The 15,159-nt window shown below is 45.9% G+C and overlaps 1 protein-coding gene across 2 annotated transcripts in view; it reads left to right on the top strand.

The window, feature by feature from the left end:
• The first annotated feature begins 12,477 nt into the window (after nucleotides 1–12,477).
• The window catches only part of UGGT2 (UDP-glucose glycoprotein glucosyltransferase 2), a 135,634-nt gene continuing 132,952 nt past the window's right edge, over nucleotides 12,478–15,159 (top strand). For both annotated transcript variants that reach the window (XM_077343895.1, XM_077343894.1), the window contains exon 1: nucleotides 12,478–12,665. In XM_077343895.1, coding sequence (XP_077200010.1) covers nucleotides 12,523–12,665 — 143 coding nt within the window. In that variant the 5' untranslated portion in view covers nucleotides 12,478–12,522. The remainder of the gene's footprint in view (nucleotides 12,666–15,159) is intronic.

The raw sequence follows: 15,159 nt of genomic DNA, 5'->3' as shown, positions 1-15,159 counted from the left end.
TTAGGGAATGGGATAGTCAAACATCACCACCCTTAGAGCAGGGAACGGGGGTTAAATACTAGAGACTTCTGGAAGGCATACCTGAAGAATCCCCAGGAAAGCCCTTTCTGACCTGGTCAGTGGATGGGGAAAAGAAGAGCTGGTTCTTATATACCGCTTTCTGAAGCTCTGACCATGAGGCTGGGAGTTCAATCCCAGCAGCCGGCTCAAGGTTGACAAGGGATACCTTTACTTTTAGAGATCTATAATATTCTAAGCTAAGGAACCTGTCCTATATTTGATATATGATAGGGCATGTATAGAGAGTAGGAAAAATTGCATTTTACACATTTCTTTTAAATCTCTTGCTGAATCTGATGCTGTCCTAAAAGTATGCTTGTGAACATTGTATTTTTAATAAATACTGATTTGATGCTGGTAGTGGCGCTCTGTACCACACAGACCTCCTCTGTCTTGGATACACTATTTTAAAAGGAGTGCCAGGGGGAGTCAGCTGGCAAGTGACTATTTTTTCAGGGTTGCAGGAGACAGTAAACAATCCCCAGGGTGACCAGGCACTGAACAGTGGGAGACACGAAGGCAAGGCCTCAGAACTTGGAAGGCAAGTTGGGAAACCTAACCCTCCCAGCAGACAATTTCTTACAGAGGTTGGGTGGTGGCTGTGGTTACCCGAGAAAAAAAGGCCTCTCCAGGTGCTGGGGAAACCTTGGAAGGCAGTGTAAAATAGGACCACCAGGCCCTTTCCATCACATGGAGTCATAGTGAGAAAGGCAAAGTATAAATTGTATAAACAAAGAACCAGATGGAATGACCACTGTCAATAGTGGGGTAGAGAGCAATCCTAACCAGCTCTGTCCAGAAGTAAGTCCTAGGAAAGTGTCTTTTATTTATTTATTTATTATTTCAATTTATATACTGCCGCATTAACTAGGAACCCAAGGCGGTTCACAGAATGAAACATTAAAATACAATAAAACCCCAATTTACAATAAAACAAGCAAGTGGTCAAAACGCCAATAATCTATCCCATCCCACCTTGTTCAAACGGTTTAGGGCGGGGGTCCTCAACCATAGTACTGAGCCGCCGGTGGCCGCGCCTGCCTCCCCCCTCCCGCAACGAGCAGCTTGCCAGGCCGCGAGCGAAGTGGCCGCTTCGTTTGCGGCCCGGCTAGCTGCTCGCTGCTCGCTGCAAGAAGTGGGGGGGGAGAGGCAGGTACTGGTGAAAACGTGCACGCGTGGCAACTCTTCGCATGCACATTAGCGCCACCTGGTGGAGAATACGCGCATGTGCAGCAACTGCACATGCGCGTTTACGCGCAGCTGCCGCGCATATGCGGCGGCCAGGCCGCCGGCTCTCTCCCACCCCCGGAGGCGGTCCCCGACCATAAGAAGGTTGGTGACCGCTGGTTTAGGGGAATGCAACTATCATATATCCTTGACTAAAGAATGATACACTCCTATCTGGGATGGTTGTCCTCTTCCACTGAGCATACAATTTCAGGAGGGACGCAGATGGAGAAGTAAGGGAGATAGGGGACATCCACCTAGCCAGCCAAATCAACCCTGGCGATCAATGGGGGGGGGGCAGATGTCACAACCAGATCACCCTCACATAATCTGGATGTGCCTTTAGAATTGCAGCCATAGAAACTTTTTCCTTATGGAGCCCATTGGAAAGCTCTTATATGATCTTAAAGCATCCCTTAATAACACCTTTAATCATATGATTATTACATTTTCTGTTCATTCGGTACAGTTTCATCTTCATGTTATTTTGGAAATTTGCAAAATACCTTTTCAAATATAGAAACTTCATGTGTATATACGTGTACACACACATACCTTCCCTCAGTGTGAACTGAGCTTGCAGTGGCTGTTTAATGATTTAATAAGAGGGAAATATGAGGATAGGGCCGTAAATCCATTTCTATTAGATATGCAATAGCTTACTGCAGCACTTTCTCCCTTTCTCCTTGTGTAACAATTTTGAACATTGATTTTTAAAAGCTGTCTCCTCGGAGGATTATAATCAGTGCTGCATGTAAATCATAAAAATGGAAAATTGTACATATCCAGATTAATTGAAGGGGACATAAAATATCAATCTGCATGATTGAAAAGTAATGTGAGTGTTCATCCTAATTATATTTTGTATAAATAATTGTGGGGAATACAGATGAATTTACACAGTTCATTTTACAGTGTAGAGAATAATTTGAAATTGCCTCCATTTTTAAAAAGGAAGATTACATATATACACGTTCCAGAGGAGCAACTGTACTGGTCATTAAGATGCCAAAGGACTGTTGGTTTTGTTGTGGCATATTAAAAACTTTACAATACAATCTTAAACTGAGTTAAACCTTCCTAAGGCTGTTGACTTCAATGGATTTTGATAAGTCTAACTCTGATTAGAACTGGATTGCTGCTGTGACTTAAGCTTTTATGGGCCACAGATATTTTTATCAGATGCATCTCATGAAATGATCTCTGGCTCACAAAGTTGTTGTTGTTGTCAGCCATTCAGTTGTGTCTGACTCTTGGCAATCCCATGGCACATCTGTCACCATGATCCACAATCCCACGCTACCTCCCTCAGCTGTGCTCTTTGTTGGCCTGGTTTCCTTTTGTCACTGACCAATCCAACCCTAATTGCTTTCTCCATTGAGCTGGATCGCATGATATGGCCAAAGTGATTTTGCCTACCAGCTTTATATTAGACTTTATGCGCTGTAGTATTTCTTTGTTTGTGACTTTTGCTGTCCATGGAACCTGCAGAAGCCTTCTCCAGCACGAGAGTTCAAACGAATCCACGCTCCTCCTGTTGGATTTCTCCATCATTCAATTTTCACGGACATAAGTGGCTATTGGAAATATGATTGATCAAACTAATGTACATTTGGAAATCAGGCTTATGTCCTTGCTTTTGCATGTTTTGTTCAAGCTCATCATTGCTGAGAGACGCAGAGCAATTTGACATTTCCATACTCCAGTCGCCACTCACAACAACTTGTGATCCAAGAGAAATGAATTCTTGAATACATTCAATCTCTTCACCATCAATTGTTATTGTGACATGTCTGTTTTTTGCAGTGGCCATTATTTTTGTCTTTTTAGCATTTAAGAAAAGGCCAAATTTCTTGCTTACTGCATTGACCTTTGTAATTAGCTGTTCTAGGCCTTCCTTAGTTACTGACAGGAGAGTAGTGTCATCAGCATACCGAAGATTATTTATATTTCTTCCGTCAATCTCAATTCCAGTGTTGGATTCTTTGAGTTCAGTCTCTCTCATAATTATCTCAGCATACAAGTTAAACAGGAAGGGGGAAAGAATACAACCTAGGTGCACTCCTTTCTCTATTTTGAACTAGTCAGTGTCACCAAATGGTATACGTACAATGGCCTCTTGATTTGTGTAGAGCAACTACATCAGTTTGATCAAATGCACTGGCACCCCCAAATTCTGCAGGGCTTCCTTCAATTTGTTCTGATCCACACAATCAAAAGCTTTCTTGTAATCAATAAAGCAGATGTAGATCTCATTATATTCCTGTGACTTTTACAAAATCCAGCGCAGGTTTGCTATGTGATCACAGTTGCCACAGCTGCATAGAAAGCCAGCTTGAACTTCTGGTAATTGAATTGAATATGTGCAGCTTGGAGAAGAGGCAGGCAAAGGGGGATATGATAGCTGTATAAGGGTAGGCACATTAAAGAGGGGGCCAACTTGTTTACTGTCGTTTTAGAGAGAAGGACTAGGAGCAATTGGGTCAAATTATGGGGAAGGAGGTTCCATTTAAATACGGTGAGGCTGTTCAATCAGTTTTATTTATGGTCATAGACCATCCAATAAACAATATATATACAAATTAAAATCAGTTATGAAATTGACAAAATGTACATGGATAAGGCAAATGTCTATAAATACACTATAAGGATTCAATATAAGTCACAGTTAATATATAGGACTAGACCAGCTGTTCCTTATTTTTATAGCTACCCAAGGATACTTAACGATTGTTTTGGTTAGCTCCTTATTTGTATCTGACAGTATTAGTTTGAGGCATTGTTTCCTCAGACCTCTGAGAGATTCTGTAAGCACTGATGTCAATGAGCCTGTATGTATATTATTATAACGCTTACACTCAAGTAGGACATGTTCAGTTGTTTCTATTTGTTCTTCTTTGCAAATACACTTGCATCCCTCTATAGTTAGCCCTTTAAACTTTACATCCAATTAGGCAGAAGGGAGAGCGTTATAGCAGAGAAGAGCAAATGTTTCTCTATGTTCAGAATTTGTGATACTGGTTAAATATGGCATCAAGACAGTCTTGTTATGAAGATCTGCCTTGATGCCATATTTTTGATTCTGTTCCAAGAGAACTGCTACAGGCTAAATTGGGCAGGACATCCTCAGAGAGGTGGCTGCTTGCCCTCATAAAAATCTTGCATGAAAACTCTGCTATATGAGTTAAATGTAGCTCTCAAGGACATCTTGCAGATTTAGTCAAGACAGAAAAGGGAGTTAAGCAGGGTTGCATATTGCCCCCCTTCTAATCAACGTATTTATTAATGACATTGGCTGCTATCTTAAAAACCCAAATTTCCACCCCCCCCCTTCAAATTAGTGAAAAACACATCTTGTTACTTTACACCGATCATCTAGCCCTATTCTCTAGAACCCCCATAGGAATAAAAGCTTTGAGATCCTTGAATTCCTACTGTGATGGGAGGGCTATTCATAGATGGCATATGCTGCCTCAGAGGGTGGTGGAAGAGTCTCCTTCGTTGGAAGTTTTTAGGAGGAGATTGGATGAGCACCTGTCAGGAGTATGTATTTTTTAAGTCCTCAAGAAGGTAGGGGACTGGATGGCCCTTTGTGGCCTTCTCCAGCTATGTGCGATTCTGATAGACCCTGGGCTGGCCACCTCTCAGTAGGGGAGGGAGAGTGATCCATTAGCCATCAGGCCCCTGAGAGACTCAGACAGGTCCTGCAGCAGCATCTTCGTGTGCCCTTAACCCTCACCCACCTCCCTCACTGAAGCAAGAAGCTCCTCCAGGTGCCTGACAGGCACTCTTACAGATGCTGCCAGCCCCTGGCAGCACCTCGCTGTAATGGAAAAAGAACAGTGTTTTGGCCAGGATGGTGCTGCCACCTGGCTAGGCAAGCAGTACAGGCCATGACCATCATAGCAGCCCCTCTCCAACATGTGCCTTGGGAGGGCCTTGATGCACCTCACCGCCGGTGTGAGGCATTCATGTGCTTCTGGGGACCTGCTGCTTACCCCCACAGCTGCTGGGTTCAGGAGAGGGAGACACTGCATCCAGTGTGGCTCGGAGCAATCATGGTAGGCTCCAGGGAGTTACAGGGGTGGGGAATTGGAAATGCGGCAGAGGAGTTTGTGCCGTTGCTTCTTTGGCATGTGGCTGTGGTGCTCCTACACCAGTGGAATGTATTTATTTTATTTATTTTATTTTATTTAGATTTATATACCGCCCTCCCCGAAGGCTCAAGGCGGTTTACATTAAAACTAGTCAACATGAAACAGTCTTCGTTAAAACATACAGTAATTAATAACAGTGGTTGTAACTATATAATAGAATAATGTAACAGTATAACAATATAATAAAATAATAAAATAATATAACGATGGAACAGTGCAATACCACAACACAATTTAGCACCGCTAGTGCCCAAAGGCACCATAAAGGGCCCTTATGCTGGCATAACTCTTGAGTTACGGCAGCGTAAGGTTCAGTTGAGGTTTTATTTCAAATCAGACCCTTTGTTAGGATTGAGCTGTAGAATCTTTTAACCATGGAAGTACTACTGAAATAGCTTTCAAGCTTTGAGGTACCAGGAAGTAATGTCAGCTAGCCACGCCTCCCTGCCACACACACCCCAGAAGTGAAAAGAGCCTCAGCTGGCAGGGGTTGAAATGGCGGGGTCCCTTCCCTCCCCAACCACTTCAGGCCCATCATTGGCCATTCTGGAAGGGGCGTGTCAACCTGCCCAAAGAAGGTAGACCTTTAAATATCTGTTCCACTTAATATTTCTGGTAAGGCCTAGAAGGAGGAGCTGGTCTCATGTCTTAAATGCCACTCAGTGCCTAACACCCACTCAGGGCAGCTGTACAGCCCCTGAGTGCCTCCTCTCCCAACTGCCTTGCCTGTCTGTCCAGCAGCCAGCCAATCGCCTTCTGTGCTCCACTCCTGACTACCCCCTCCTCCTTCCACTTCCCTCCAAGGGTCAGGGGCTGCAGATGCCTGCTGCTTCAGAACTGCCCCTGCCGGTGAGTTCCCTGCCTGGGAGCCTCCAGCCTTTCAAGGTCCTGGCAGGAGAGAGAGCCCATCTGCAGAGTTCTTCCACACACCCCAATCTAGCACCCATTGTATTCTTGAATGCAACGGGTTTTGTCCCTAGTGTGTGTGTGTGTGTGTGTGTGTGTGTGTGTGTGTATATTTTTTTTTAAAAAAAACCCATGATGTAGTACCATTTAGGGGCCTTTGTGGTACCATATGGTGCCTCAGGATTGTGGCTGGGAGACCCTGGATCTGTAAATATTTTACAGAACTATTTTTTCAGTATTTCCTGATATGTAACTAAATAAGTCAAACATCAGCGAAGCATCACCCAAGGTTATCTTTGAGGACCTCCAAAATAATTGTAAAACATACTTTCATCGAGGTGGAAGTCTTATTTGCACTTCCCATGCTGATAAAGCTTTACTTTTTATTTCTCCTTATTGTAACGCTTGCCATTAAATACACGGCATTCACTGTGATTTATACTAAGTGCTTGGACCTTATTAAGAAACCTTCATTAATCATGTCTTCTGAACACAGAAATAGCTCTAGCAATAAATTCTTATCCTTATGATTGTCTGTTGTACACCCAGTTTTAAAATGCTGCTTTAATTATATTATTCTGCCAAACTATTTTAAAGATATAATCCATCAACCAGTTAAGCTGGAGTACTTGGTTATTAGCTAGAATCCCCATATTCTAGAGTGGCTCTCCTATCAGTGAATTTTGGATACACTATTATGCTAAAACATAAAAAGAAAAGCCTCTGCCTCCAGTCCTGAAGAACTTCTGTACATAGCAGAAGACCATACAAGGCTAAATGGGCCAATGACTTGATACTGACCCATGTATATTTTTATGCCTAGCATAACTGCTACATCTTACAATACTAGAAAGGTCTCATGAGGTAGTGAATAAAGCCAGGAACAAGGAAATAGAGAGCAAAGTACTTCAGTCAATTCTGGAAAAGTAGTATTATACTTCTTATCTGTAATAACAGTCAGCTTAAAAGGTGCTTTCACATATATGTATACCCTCAGACTGCATTTATCAGGGCAAAACAGACACCATTCAGAAGTAGCTTCCAATGGGGTATGATCTAAAGCCAGCTACTTCCACTCCATCAGTTAGTTTAGTTGGTTGGTCACCCATCAATTTCATTGGCTGACCAAGTTCAAACATTACAAGATAGGGGCGTAGAGGGTCTCTATCCAGTCTCAGTACCATGCACAGTGAGATGCACTGTAGAGCAGGATTTTTCAACCAGGGTTTCATAAAACTCTCAGGTTTCTTGATGGCTCTGGAAGGGTTTCCTGAATGGGTGACAGTTAATTGATTTTTAATATATATATTTATTTTAAAACATTTATCAGGTGATATGACCATATATGGTCATGACACATACACCCAATGGCCAATGATGGGCATGGAGGGGATGGGAAGGGGTGGGTGTGTCCACAGTTAAGCTTCCTAATTGTATTCTGCATGATCGCGCCACTTCTGGGGTTTCTCAAAGCCTGAAGAATCTTTCAGGGGTTTCTCAATGGTAAAAAGTTGAGAACGGAAGGGTTAGGGCATTGGAGTAGGCAGGGCAGACATAGGTTTATATTCCCATGTGGTATCATGTGAGTTCAGAGGACATATACACTTGGGCATGTATTGGCGCAAAGAGGGTGCACAATCCAATCAAGCTGAAATTTTCACCAAGACAGACCAAATCCACCGCCTCTCACTCCATTCCTAACAAACCTACTGACCTGTTCTGCACCCAGCCTTAGAAACCCTGAAATCTAAACAGTGACCCTCATCTGTAAACCGCCCGTGGCGCCGCGGGCGCCACGGACTAAATAAAACAGTAAGGGGTTCTGGGGCGGGATGTGTCCGGGATGAGGAAGGGTCCGGATTGGACCCTTCCTCATGACAGACAACCGGAGGGACCAAAGGGCAGGCGCGAAGCGCCTGCCGATTGGTCCCTCCGATTCCCAGCCCCAGCAACTGCGAGCCGCGCTCTGTATTAACCCTGTAGGAGCCTTTCGCAGCTCCAAGCAGCAGGAAAAAAAACCCCTGTAGGAGCTCCAAGCCGGCACGCCCACGAGAGGCAGCAGAAAAAAAAAAACCCTGTAGGAGCCTTTCGCAGCTCCACGCAGCAGAAAAAAAAACCCTGTAGGAGCCTTTCGCAGATCCAAGCAGCAGAAAACAAAACCCCTGTAGGAGCTCCAAGCCGGCACGCCCACGAGAGGCAGCAGAAAAAAATTAACCCTGTAGGAGCCTTTCGCAGCTCCAAGCAGTAGAAAAAAAAACCCCTGTAGGAGCTCCAAGCCGGCACGCCCACGAGAGGCAGCAGAAAAAAAAACCCTGTAGGAGCCTTTCGCAGATCCAAGCAGCAGAAAACAAAACCCTGAAGGAGCCTTTCCCAGCTCCAAGCAGCAGAAAAAAAAACCCCTGTAGGAGCTCCAAGCCGGCACGCCCACGAGAGCTAGCAGAAAAAAAAAACCCTGCAGGAGCCTTTCACAGCTCCAAGCAGCAGAAAAAAAAACCCTGTAGGAGCCTTTCGCAGATCCAAGCAGCAGAAAAAAAAACCCCTGTAGGAGCTCCAAGCCCACGAGAGCTAGCAGAAAAAAAAAACACTGCAGGAGCCTTTCACAGCTCCAAGCAGCAGAAAAAAAAAACCCTGTAGGAGCCTTTCGCAGATCCAAGCAGCAGAAAAAAAAAAACCCTGTAGGGGCCTTTCGCAGATCCAAGCAGCAGAAAACAAAACCCTGAAGGAGCCTTTCCCAGCTCCAAGCAGCAGGAAAAAAAACCCCTGTAGGAGCTCCAAGCCGGCACGCCCACGAGAGCTAGCAGACAAAAAAAACCCTGCAGGAGCCTTTCACAGCTCCAAGCAGCAGAAAAAAAAACCCTGCAGGAGCCTTTCGCAGATCCAAGCAGCAGAAAAAAAAACCCTGTAGGAGCCTTTCGCAGATCCAAGCAGCAGAAAAAAAAACCCTGAAGGAGCCTTTCTCAGCTCCAAGCAGCAGGAAAAAAAACCCCTGTAGGAGCTCCAAGCCGGCACGCCCACGAGAGCTAGCAGACAAAAAAAACCCTGCAGGAGCCTTTCACAGCTCCAAGCAGCAGAAAAAAAAACCCTGTAGGAGCCTTTCGCAGATCCAAGCAGCAGAAAACAAAACCCTGTAGGAGCCTTTCCCAGCTCCAAGCAGCAGAAAAAAAAAAAAACCCTGTAGGAGCCTTTCACAGCTCCACGCAGCAGAAAAAAAAAGCACCTCCTGGTGTCCCCTGGGTCCTAGCGCCCATTGCATTCCTGGTTGCAATGGGCTTTCTTGCTAGTACTAATAATAAGGGAGTTTCAATCTTCTAAATCCACTGACTTCAGTGAATTCCGAAGAATTCAGATGCATGTAACCAGCAACCAGATTTGTTATGGGGAAAATGGCACATATCCAGGATAGGGAAATGGCAAATTCCAAGTAGCCTCATAATACTAAGGTCTCAGTTCAAAGGGGCCTCTCAAGACATATGCAAGTGCTGTCCAGTCCCCTGGCACCCCCAGCAAGGGGCTTCCAAGGCAAGTAAGAAGCAGAGGTGGTTTGCCACTGCTTTCCTCTGCAGAGTCTTCCTGGATGATCTCCCTCCCAAGTACCGCTCAGCTTCTGAGAACTGCCCAAATGGGCTATACCATGCTGCCTTCCCTCTCTCCCGCTAAAGAGCAAGTACCCACATTTTAAGCCACTTACTCTACCCAAGTAGTGAGGCAAGAGGGCAGAAAAGAGAACGGACAGCTTAAGGGAAATCAACCACCAGTCATGAGGTCCAATGCTGGGGGGAAGGCTGAGCAGCAAATAATCCAAAAGAAACTCCAAGGCTTTTTAACCAGATGTAGAATTAGAAGAGGGAAGGTAGCATAGGTGGTATAACAAACTTTGAGCCCAGAGGCACCTTTAAGATCAGCAAAAGTTTTATTCAAGATACATAAAGTTCTGTGTGCAAGCACATATCTTTAATATAACTTTTTTTGGTCTTAAAGGTACCACTGGGCTCAAGCATCATTCTGCTGCTTCAGACCAACATGGCGACCCACCTGAAATCTACCTTCATAGGTTACTTAAGTGTCCTGGCTGGTCAAAGAAAAAGAAGAGAGTCCTGGAAATAATGACAAAGATAGTTTTTAAAAAGGGAGGGTTCAGAGTGTTTGTAGGTAGGTTCCGATGGAACAAATTCGGGGATGCTTTCGAATTTCCCGTTATGTAGAAAATGGGAAAAACAAGAAAGATGGGAGAAGGGTAGAAGGATGCTCTCTGCTGTGACGATTTTTTTTTACCTATCAGTAAGTGTTAATTTAATAGGCTATCTGTAAGCGTAAACTTAATGTTCTCTATTTTTTCTTCTGTTCTATGTTGTTTGTTATTATCACTTTAGTACTGTAAAAATAAGTTACCTGTCAATCAAACTGCAGGCAGGAAACAGGGTACAAAGGGAAAGTATTAAATTGCACCGTCCCTCCATGCTACATCCCTAACCCTAGGGTGGATAGGTCCCCCCTAGCCATTGGCTGGGAATAGATGGGGAGGGGGCAGTTAGCAGATCCAAGCTGGGAAACTCCTGGATATTTGGGGATGTAACCTGGGGAGGACAGGGACCTTGGGGAAGGGGGAGAGTCCACCTTACAAAGTATCCATTTTCACCAGGGGAACTGGTCTTTTTAGTCTGGAGATGAGATGTAGATCTGGGGGATCCCCAGCTCCCACCTGTAGGCTAGCATCCCCAGGGGAGTCCCGCCTAGATGGATTTCCTAACATCTTCCCCAGGTAAGACCCAAGAAGTGAGGTGTAGAGGGCCCAGGTGATACAGGGACAGAAGATACATGGGTGGGAGTGCAGACAAGGCAGCAGGACTACCATACGCAATGGAGGGATGCTCTGGAACAGCTGGAATATAGCCAACCAGGATTTACACAGGCCTGTCAAGGTACAGAATGAGGAGCTGTTTTCTTATATCCCACATTTCACTACCTGAAGAAGTCCCAAAGCGGCTTAGGATCACCATTTTCTTCTTCTCCCCACAAGCTCCCTGTGGGAGCTTTTAGAATTCCGCACGGCCTACAAAACGGAGCTCTTCGGCCAGGTTTCTAGTTGAGGCTGGTGCAGCGAGAGGGGCAGCAATAGAGCATCTGTCATCTATGCTCCCTCTTCTCACCCCTCAGTTAGTTGTTAGTGGGGAGGGGGTTGGGAGCTGAATACCATCATGTTCTGGTTTTCTGGTTTGTAGTTCTGTTTGTTGTATTTTTATGTCCAGAAAGTTTTAATTGGGCTTTTACTTGGTTTTATATTTGGAATGATTGCAACCTGCCACCAGCCGATGTCAGGAGTGGCAGGTAATAAATAAATAAATAAAATAAACAAGAGACATCCTGAGAGGTAGGTGGGGTTGAGAGAGCTCTGAGAGAACTCCAGGTCACCCAGCAGGCCTCATGCGTCTCTAACCAGCTTACAAACCTTTCCCTCCCTCTTCCACGAGAAACCCTGTGAGGTAGATGGGCCTGAGAGAGCTCTGTGAGAACAGCTCTAACAAAACTGGGACTAGCCCAAGGTCTTCCCGCTAGTCGCATCGGAAGGAGCGGGGATTCAACCCCAGATCTCCAGATTAGAGCCCGCCACTCTCTAACTACTACTCCACGGGGCTGAGTCTAGGGAAATCATCGGTCAGGGGGGAAGACAGCCGGCCAGTAACAGCAAAAAACAGTTAACAAAAATAGACATCGGAGAGGCAGAAGTGGACCGAGAGAGGCACCCCAGCGCCATCCCACACCGGTACGCGAGAATTACCAAGGGAAGCTGATCAGGCAGCGCCGCCAAGCAAGCCCCGACCAGCTGCTGGTTCAACGGAGGGGAGCGCCGTCCCATCCCGGCAAAAACGCCTTCCAATAAACTTGCGCCGCCCCCGGTCAAGACGGCCCCTGTCTCCAGGCCCCGCCCTCTCCTTTCAAGTCCCCGCTCCGAATCTTGAGCACGCCGCCGCTGTCGTCGCCGCTCCCGATTGGAACCCTGCTTCGACCAATGGGGAGGAGCCGCGCCGCGGGGCCCTTGAAGAGAACGGGGCGGGAGCCGGCAGCGAGAGAGCATCGCCATTGGACGAGTGGCCGGAGGGGGGCGGCGCCCTAGCCTTTCTTCGGCAGGCGCTCTGCGTGGCGTGGCAGCGTCTCCCTGGCATCCCGGGGCGGCATGGCGGTGCTCGTGCCGGCTCTCTTGGCGGGGGCGCTGCTCCTGAGCGTGGCCCCCCGCGCGATCCAGGGCTCCCCGCGCAAAAGGGTGGCCGCCCGGCTGGCGGCGAAGGGGCCGGCGACGCCGCTGCTGCTGGAGGCGAGGTGCGTGCGTGTGGACAGGGTCCTTCTCCGGACTGGGCAGGATGGGGACGCCGCAGATGCGCCCCTAGGAAGAAAGACAGGACAGGTGTGGCTCCCCCAGCCCCTTATGGGCAAGAGAACAACCTGAAGGGAGGTTGCAAATCACCGGCTCACTTTCTTCTTCCAAATACAAGGAGGGGATCAGAAGTATGAAGGCGCACCAGAGTCTGAGGTCGCGTCGCTTACTTCCGAGGAGGAGGGAACGGACCTGCCTTGCAAGAGCCGCAGACGTGGGGCCCAGGAAGGGGGTTTAAAGTTCCTGGTAACTTCAATGTTGTTGTTGGGCTGACTTCTAAGAGAAAGCAGTTGCCTCCTTCTTAGTAAGGATGCAAATCTGGTTGGAGGCTGCACTGAGGAAGAGTTGGTTTTTATACCCCGCTTTTGACTACCTGAAGGAGTCCCTGAGTGGCTTACAAACACCTTTCCCTCCTGGCAACAGACGCCCAGCCAGGTAGGGAGAGCTCTGAAAGAACTGCTTTGCAAGAACACTTGTAAGAAAACTGAGTAGTTTGTGTTCACCCAGCTGGCTATATGTGGAGGAGTGAGGATTCAGATCATTTTCTCTAAATTATAGGCCTCTGCTGTTAGCTGTTAACACCAAGCTGCACACTGAACATCCCCTTCAGAGCTCTGAGCCCCAGTGGGGAGAAGCCATAATCTGAGTGGTACCCATGTAGGCCTCAAAAGTAAAATGTGGTGTTAAAAATCCATTGTCTGAGGATATTCACATGTGCGTGCCTTTCCCTTGGCGTGGGGGTTCTTTCCTTGAAATCCCATTGAACTTTAAAGGTTTGTTCCAAGGCACTTCTAAAAACTTTACTCTGGGATGGGGAAATTGCTGTAGTACAAGTGGTTTAAAGATGCCGTCAAATACATGCCCTTGAATTTTGTTTGTTTGAACTCTTCTGTCATCCATTTATATAATTTTGAAGAGTGTGTGGATGTCCTTCCATAAGACATTTTAGTCAAGCAGGAAAAGTGCTTGGCGTGAAGCACATTTCTTACATGATCTGTGACTGTCAGTGACATTCTGTGTCCAACAATTCTGTATGTCTTGTTCCAGTGACACAAGATAGCAGAAAGGTGTTATACGTTGCAATTTTGTGCAGAAGTACTCCGGTAGCTGACATAAGGTTACACTGCTAAGTGCTTAATTGCGCATGGCCAGTGAGATGGTAGTGTGTCAAGGTGCTTATTATCCTCAAGACATCCAACTCTGACCATTATTCACTTTTCAATGAATGCATGTTTTCTTTCTTTGTGTGTATTTTCTCCCCTCTTCTGTGCCCTATTAAAACAAATGAACTGGTGTGACTAACAGGATTTTTTTTCCCAAAAAGGAATCTCTTGTGCTTAGTCAGAGATTGTTTCAGTTGAGTTCAGTTTGGTATCCTGTGGCCACTCCCACAACCCCCAAAATAGTTGCGCTTGAATTCAAGCTATGTCTCGGCAATAAATAAGCCAGTGCCTGTCTCCTGTGACTGTGCCATAAAAGTCTACTGTGGGGTTGAAGATGTTGCCTAGCTATTCATAGGGATCACAGAAGTGTTTATAGTTGGAATGCCCTTTGTACCCTTGATTTTTGTGTTACAGAAGTTCTAAAAATTGTATAACAAAACTCGAGCCCAGTGGCAACTTTAAGACCAACAAAAAAATATTTTATTGAAGGTATAAGCTTTTGTGGGCTTACACACTTATTTTGAGGAATAGTACAGAATCAATTAGGGAAGAAAACAAACCCTCACATCTAGGGCATTTCCACACCTTTTAAATGTAATGAAATGCTTACCTTACATAGTTGTTATATTCCGGCTTCTCCATATGACTTCGCCAACATCCAGCGTCTGGGCAGTAACCAGCTGGCTACATCCTCCATTTTAAAGCGTTAGTCGGGGATGGGAATTTCTTTTTTAAAAGGTCTAACATCCTGGAGCAACAAATAGGCAGACACGTGTGCAGGCGATGGCAGAAATAAAATCCCCCCCCCCCCAAATTGTAACACAAAGCATGCCTCTCTAAAGTTTCTCCCCCCAAATGAGATTAATTTTTAAGCTATACGCATAGGTGTTTGAACCAAGAATTATGAATTTTAAAAAATTAGCTGGTATGGCAGGACCTTTAAAACATGGAGAAAGGGGATTGGCTGCCTGGATTGATTGACAAGCGGAAGAGAGTTGCGTGTAAAGCACGTTGCTCTCTTCCGCCATTTCCAGCAGCAGATGTGGAGGGTGGGAAGTGCGAAAAGGTGGCAGACGAAAACGACATAGCAAAAAGGCAAGGAGGGGCTTGGAGGCATGATAATATTTAGCGCTATGCCTATGTGTTCAAGAGTGAGATGGCCTAGCTTGCTTGTTGTCTTCTTGCTCTTGGTTTTCCTGTACTCCTTTGACAGTGCAGTCCTGTCTGCTGAGCTCATGGCCAACAGAGTGAATTTGCTAAGGGTGAATTACAATAG

Source organism: Paroedura picta, chromosome 6 (assembly GCF_049243985.1).
Source record: "Paroedura picta isolate Pp20150507F chromosome 6, Ppicta_v3.0, whole genome shotgun sequence".
Classification (NCBI taxonomy): Eukaryota; Metazoa; Chordata; class Lepidosauria; order Squamata; family Gekkonidae; genus Paroedura; species Paroedura picta.
This window is presented reverse-complemented; position numbering and strand designations above follow the sequence as displayed.